Here is a 7,841-nt window from a genome sequence, read left to right on the forward strand (position 1 = left end):
GACTATATGAAAATTAAAGGTCGCGAAAAACCCGAAATATCGCCTTAATAGGTCGATAATAAAATTGGAACTGTGTCCAAAAGAAACTGGAGTATACTAACTCTCAGATATGAGCTACTACTACTACTGTAGCGATGACTACAAAATGCAATCGGAACTGTAACTGTCGTGCTGCTATCGCGCACAAGTCTTTATAGTTTATCTAGGAGGATGTGTCCTCAGAATGCATAGGGAAATTTCGGGGACCAATTACAAATGACTCTAGCCGAAATTTCCCACTCCAGTGGTTTGAAATCTCCTTGTTTCGAGATCAACTCCATCTCTCTACATGAAGATGTTTTTGGGGTGTAGGCGGTCTTTTCTATTCCCCAACAACCAATGAAAATTGTTTTAGGAATGCCCATATATTCCCTCCACAATTCTCTTTTATCTCTTATTTTCAACTTAGCGTTAACATCTTTGTTATTTAATTTTTTAGAAACAATTCAGATAAATTTCATGAAATGTTATGATAAATTATAATTCATTGAAGAAAAATAGTAATCTAATAGTAATTCAATAATAATTCAATGACATAAAAATATTGTTTAAACTTTAATTATTTTGTGGTTTTCCCACGTTGATAATATTTCTTAAACAATTATGATAGTTTAATTAATATCCGAAATGGAAAATTATTCATAAAAGAATCATTCTGTTGTATGATGCATTTTACTATTTTTGTGTCACATGTTCGTCAATGTTTATGTCATTTCCTCCATGTGGGAAACGAAATCGTTACTCTATTTTTATATCAAATATTTGTCGTGGGAGTTACAAAATTTGGACCCACGCTTAGAATTTGTTATCAACAGTTTTCCGGTTCAAGAGTCCAGTGTTTATTGAAATTTACGGTCACACGTGGAAAGTACATGATTAAGGAGACGAGACTAGACTCAAATGTTTACAGTGCATCTGATATTGTACAGCTGATATCTCCTTAATCTAGGAGAAACTCGACGTTGGGAACATTTTTATCGTTCACAGATGTGTGCAGCCGAAATATTCCCAACATCGAGGGGGTCGCTTTCCCTCGTCACAGAAGATAATTTGGGTTTCAAAAGTCGCTTCTATCACCGAGATAATTGAATGACGACGTAAGAAAATGAATTAAAATGAATTTTCTGACGGATGTCACAGTAGGATAGAGAGATTATTTTATCCCAGTTCTAATGAGAAAGACTCACGGAGTTTGAGGCTCTGTAAATACCATAAATATCGACCGCGAGTTCTGTGTTAGTGATATGAAATCCAATGATTTCAGCAACCTCGCAACATATCTGGATTACTTATTTGTATGTACGCGAGGTTTTTCCTAATAGCAACAAGGAGGCCACATTCCGCACCATGTATTCTATCTTGTCTAATAATATTAAATCCAGAACAAAATTTATCTCGAGTAATTGTTGGATTGAGTAAGGTTTCAGAAAAAATCATAATATCTTCAAAATTAGCTATATTTTGAAGTTCTGGAAGACGTAGAAGGAGACTGCGGCAGTTCCAATGAAGACTTCGGAGACCATGAAGAGAGTTGGAGCTCGGTTGAGCCTGATGTCCTAGTTGATTGTTGCTGTGCACGGCCATGTCTAGAATGTCGAGCTGTTGGTGTTGTTTAGGAGTCTCAGGTGGGAATAGCAGAGAGTTCTGTATCGGGGTAGAACTCGGCGATTTAAGAATGAATGTAGACCAAGAATTTTCTTAATGTAATATTTAGTGTGTGCTCGAAAGCATCGTCGAGCATCTTAACAACACCTAAAGTGTCAATCGAGAATTCTTCAATGGTGTCTTTGTTGGCGCCGTTAGTTTGTAGTTCGTCGAGAAGCATGACGAGCTCATCAAAAGACATAGTATATTTATCCGAGTATGTGGTGAAATGTGCCCATGCCGAGGTAATCTCAAGTTTGACATTGAGATTCTTAAATGCTTTACGATCCTTACTATTATAGTTCACTCGCCTTTTTGGTTAGGGTGAGTAACCTTTCTAGATATCTGTGAGATTTTTCGGCTAGGTGAAAGGGTTGAGGACAACACCTTACCAGAGGAATTATCTTCGTCATCAATGGTACGCTTTATTAGCTCGGCCTGTTTCTGTTTCTGAGTGTCGTTGAATTGGTCTCTTGTTCCTCTCTCGACGCTGTCATTGATCTTTTCTGTTTCCATATTCGTAGATATTCGATATTCGATATTCGTTCTGGATATGTTGATACTTGATTATTCTCAGCTATAGTTGGCTGGGTATCTCCAGTAGGAGGCTGAGTTTCTATTTCTGGCGTAGCTGTCTGGGTTGTTTCTGAGTCATGTGTTGATATCTGAGACTGATTGATCAATTCCTCGCAGGTTGGATTTTCACATGTTTGAGCAGTATGTCCTACCTTCCTGCAGTTGAAGCAGACGACTTGCCGTGTGGATAGGTAGATCCAGTACTTGGTATTTTCATACTCAATTGGAATTTTGGGAGGAATTGTGGGAGTTGTCTCTGCTGGAATGTATATAATTTTGCGCTAGGAGAGAATGTGATCATACGGAGGAGGATAATTTCCTCCTTTGATGGGGATGAGCTTCGAGGTAGGACGAAGATCGGAAGATTTAATTATTTACAGGATTAGATCATCGGGGATAATGGGATTAGAGTTGGACATGATAACCTTCTGAGTCTTCGCATGATAAGGCCGAATTACGACGGTGTGGGAACGCTTTTTAATAGTAGTGGTAGTATCGGTGAGTTTCCGCACTAACTTCTTGCTGGAAAGATGAAAACAAATACGGCCTAGCGATTTATTTTGGTGAGTGATTTGTTTGGGAAAAATAATTTCTCCCAAGGCCTTGGTGAATTCGAAAATTGGAATGCCTTCAATGGCATTGACCACAATCGCGTGTTCCTTAGTCATTTTCTGAGTGATATGAGAGTAAAGTGGTGCAGGTGTCGTGATGGGTGAGGTGTTATTCAATGAAGTCATTGTTGGTCTCGGTGGACCGGTAGGAGTTGACGTAACGTTGAGAGAGTGCATGGAGAGCGTAGGAGCATCAGGTACTTTGCTGATGCTCATTAGAACGTTAAGAAAAAAAACGGGCTCCCTACTTGACGTGGGGAGCCCCAAGGGGCTTACTACAACAGTTTTATATCACGGAAACTCCGTTAAAACACTGCAAATTGGCCACCTATAAGGTATAAGAACGATTCAATATGGAATGACGAGCGGTTTATAACCACGTCTGTTTCCTTCGATGGTTCCATAGAGGCTCTAGTTTGTGGTTATATTCAATATTTTCCATACAATCGACATTAACTCGAGCTGGGCTGATTGAGTGACTTTACATATAATACAGGGTTCGGAATGAAACAAGTGATTATAAGTGAAAGATTCGCGGGACGTCTAAATATGCCCCATCTGATGATATTCGTAAAAGAATCGAAAAATTGAGTTTCTTTTGAAATAATATCTTGTTCCTAACGTTTCACTATGAGATTCGATTATCACCAAATCCGTCCTGCTCAAACGTACAAAAACCCTTTAAAATAAATGCAAATAATGCCAGGAAGTAAAAAGAACTATCCATATAACATCTTTTTATCTCATTCTTATTTCCGTCTGAATACATAATACCTTTGCCTTTTCAGAAATTCCCATGGACGTGTCCCACTTCAATGCGCTCCTCAACGTCTACCTGGAACGCCATCACTCTTTCTCTCCCGCCGAGTTTCTTCGAATGATGGTGGAAAAACAGATAGTGCCAAATCGCGTGACTTACCACCGCCTAATCGAAGGTTACTGCCGCAAGGGTGACATCGTTAACGCGACTAAGGTAATCGACATGATGCGCACGAACAATTTACCACTCTGCGAAAACGTCTTCAATTCTCTCATAACTGGTTACTCCGAGGCTAATGACATAGAAAATGCAGAGTCAACCTTAGAAACGATGAAATCCACTGGGATTGAACCGTCAGCTGACACCTACGGGGCCCTCCTTTGTGCCTACGCAAAACGTGGGGATATGTCCTCGATCACCAAAACCATTGCAAAGTTGGAATCGCTAGAGATAACATTACTCGATCAACATCTGATGGACATAATCGAAACATTAGCAACTAACGGGCACAGCGACAAAGCTGCAGAGTTCTCTCTGGAACTTCCGAAAGAAATAAGACAAGATACCGAAGTGGGTCGGCTCCTTGTGAAGCTTATGGAGATTAAACAAACCAAGCTCGCACTAGAAATCCTTAAGAATACGACTACAGATGCTGCCAGGCTCCAAGTTCGTACGGGTTTTCTGTTGCGAGCAGCAGCAACCAACAAACTATTCACTAATGATGAGTTAGTCACTTTTTGCACTGTCCTAGAAGACGAGGGACTCCACCCAAGACCTTTCTCCATCGCACTTTACCACGTTCTCTCACGGAATGCAAACCCCAGTGTCGTCATTCCCCTTATGAACGCTTGGAAGAAGCGAGGAGGACAAATAAGAGAACACTACTTTTGGCCTGTGCTGCGAACTGAGGCTCGTGCCAGCAATTACCAAGGCATCATTGATGTTCTCAAATCAATGGTCGACGACTTTAAAATAATTCCATCTGTGGATACTTTACGAGACTACACGATTCCTTTTATGTTTGGAACATGGGATAACATAATAGGTAAGCTCTTACCTCTGGGTATTCAAAAACCCACGATTTTGCAGGCGATTGCTCACCGATCGATCAATGATAAGAAATTAAGGAATGCTATGATGTTCATGAGGTCTTATCCGATTAAATATTCCAAGGATTTGTTTTTGGAACCCATGGCATTCTCCTTGAACATGTGGGACGATACGAAATCGTTTGTCACCATTCTAAGATTCTTAGGAGATGAATGCACGGAAAATCCTGAACATAATGTAAATAATATTCCAATTAGTATTTCCGATGAAGCAATGGCGGCTGTTCTATCAACAATCCCCAAGTATCGACCAAACATAGTGGAGAAGTTACTTCATGAGTTCGAGGCTGCAGGTCTTAGCATCTCCTCTGAAGTAGGAGAGACTGTGAAATCCTTCTTCGAACCCCACAAAGCTGCAGAGCTTGATCACCTTATCTCTAAACTGACCTCTGGGGAGTTGATCCCAGTTCCAATGGAAGAATACAACTCCTACCTCAAGGATAAGAACAATGATTACATCAAGAGGCCAACGGGAGTGAACGTATCGGACTTGAGAATCCAATTCGCTTATCATCTGGAGAATAAGAATGAGGAAAAGATCTTAAAAATCCTACGACAACTTCAAGCATTAGATTATCAATCTCCACCGGTTTTGGCTCAATCACTTGAGTTATTTTGCTCCACGGAGAACCTTGAAGCAGCTGAGTACTGCTTTAATCAGTTCAAAGAGCATTGCCATGAGGTAGGCCTCGATACAATGAAGACATTAAGCTTTGCCACACTTTTGGTGAAGAAAGATCGTCTCCAAGATGCTATGATGGTCCTCGCAGAAGCCTCAGTGCTGGATGAAAATGAAAAATTCTCACGAGGGCTCAAAGGTAAAGTCAGATCACTGCTGGAGTCAATTGCTGAAACCCAACACGTCGAAAATACTCATCAATTATTCAACTTACTCAAATCTAAGAACTATATCGTCTTCGATAATTACTCGCTTGGACCTTTAGTGAAGGTGCATCTACTTAGAAAGGAAATAGATAAAGCGATGGAGATTTTCGAGCGTTTCTCGAATGAGTACAAATGTACTCCATACAAGAACGTCCTCGCATCAGCTTTGATCGACGCTGAGGATGCAAATTCTCTTCAGCGACTGACAGACCTCTGTACAGAGATTCATGGAGAAAGTAATGCATTAGTGGATCTCGCAATGCTTTTTCTAGAGGCGGGGAGGCCTATCCAAGCAAGAAAAATTCTTGAGACCTCTGGTATTCAAATATTCAACGATAAAATCACAAGTGCAGTGAGGCACTTCGATATAACTGGAAAATTAGATTGTCTCGAGTTGTTATCAAAGATCTCGAGAAGAGTTGTAAGGATAGACCGAGGACATTTATATAATTCTCTTCTCGAGGTTTATAACAATAGAAACGATTGGCAGAAAGGTTTAACTCTGTGGACAGAGATGCAGGAGATCGATGTCCAGCCGACTAATTACTTCCTCAACACCCTAAATTCACTATTAACGAGAAATGCACAACCAGTGCCTTTTGTTAGTGAAGATTTTGCAGCATCTCGATCTCTTTCTCCAGTACAATCAGTACGTAATACACGCAGACAGAGATTCAGAAACATTTATGATGGCGAAAAATTCAATCAAGCTTTGAACCGGAAGAACTGGTCTGGGGCTGAGGATATTATCAGGTCTGAATTGCGAGAAAGGAAAGAAATGAGATTCATGTATGCAGAGTTGATTAAGGCGGTTCTGGAAACTGGAGAGGTCGATAGAGCAACCGATATTGTACGATCTGTAATTCAAGAATTTGCTGGAATCCCCAAAAGGATATTCTCATTAGTCTGTGATGAATTGCTTAAGAAGAAAAAGTATAAGACTATTGAGGACATTGGCACCTGTATGAATGAAAGTCTTAAGGATGACCTTAATTATTATAAAATATTCTCACATTGTCAAATTCAAAAGTTTGGAATTAGAAAATATCTAGAAGGACTCTCAGTTGATGAATCTCAGAAAGGCTCCAGATCCTCTGAGAAGAAAATCCACTTCGGAGCAATCCTTCAGGGTTTGTTGGAGGACCCTAGCTATCTGGAGGAATACGAGAAGTGGGGAAGGAACATGGCAGATCGCCAGATCTTCAGAGGAATGCATGTTTTGTGGAATTATCACTTTATCAAGAATAATGCCAAGGCTGAGGAGCTCTGGAACGAGTTCATCGTGCATTCTAGCTCTCCGTTGGTGAGGCCCATCGTAGAAGTGTCCGCCGAGAGAAAAGACCCAGTCTTGTTGAAGAAATTGTTAATGAAGTTAGAGTCACATCCACGATTGAATATCGGAACTAAGTGTAGAGTGATTTCTGGTTTAATCAGGGTTTATAATTCCATGGAGCAGTATGAGGAAGGACTAAAAGTTCTGAATGAGGCAAGCAAACGATTTCGACTCAGTTTGCTGACATTAGACACTCTTCAGGCACTCAGGGATGGAATCGAGAAATCTGGCAAGAACTTCCCCTTCAATCTTGATAAACAAGGTGAGTTGTGTTTTTAAAAAAATTTGTGTGAAATTTCAATCCACCAACCCATGTTTATTATTTAGAAATGAAATAGACAAAATGCATCAAATGCATGCGCTAACATGCGCTTAAATGGGATAGAATCATTCAAATATTTCCCCTTTTTGCTCGGGTATCCCAGATTTTTCTCTGGTCATTGGATTCAGTATGATTTTACACATTACCTTCTATTTTTAGTCTTCTAGTAGGTTAATTATCAATTTGAACATAAATTTTATAAGAGTCCGTAGTAGTACGGTAAGGCAACTTCGAAATCAAATGTTGGCCAGGTGGGTCGGGGAAGGAGGGGGGGAGGCAGTCGTGCACGCGCTGGCGGGGGTTAACGAGACGTCGCGTAGAGCGTTGGGGAGAAGCCAGAAAATTTGAATTGTGTGAGGAGGTGCCTACTGTCGGAGATGATTCCATCAGTCGATAATGTGGAGCTCTCTCTCTATTATAATTCTGCTGGCGGTGGTTTTTCAAATGCTTTATTGTTACTAATTTAATTTTTTGAAGATGAGAGGAGATTGAAAGAAATATAATGCAATATAATATATATATATATATATATATATATATATATATATATATATATATATAT

General features: G+C 40.0%; 1 protein-coding gene across 1 annotated transcript in view; it reads left to right on the plus strand.

Moving 5' to 3' along the window:
• LOC107043391 (leucine-rich PPR motif-containing protein, mitochondrial) overlaps positions 1–7,841 on the plus strand; it is a 160,871-nt gene that overhangs the window by 124,095 nt on the left and 28,935 nt on the right. The window contains exon 4 of the mRNA XM_015264887.1: positions 3,659–7,219. Coding sequence (XP_015120373.1) covers positions 3,659–7,219 — 3,561 coding nt within the window. The remainder of the gene's footprint in view (positions 1–3,658; positions 7,220–7,841) is intronic.

Source organism: Diachasma alloeum, unplaced genomic scaffold (genome assembly GCF_001412515.2).
Source record: "Diachasma alloeum isolate Michigan unplaced genomic scaffold, Dall2.0 Dall_scaffold_00565, whole genome shotgun sequence".
NCBI classification, from domain to species: Eukaryota; Metazoa; Arthropoda; class Insecta; order Hymenoptera; family Braconidae; genus Diachasma; species Diachasma alloeum.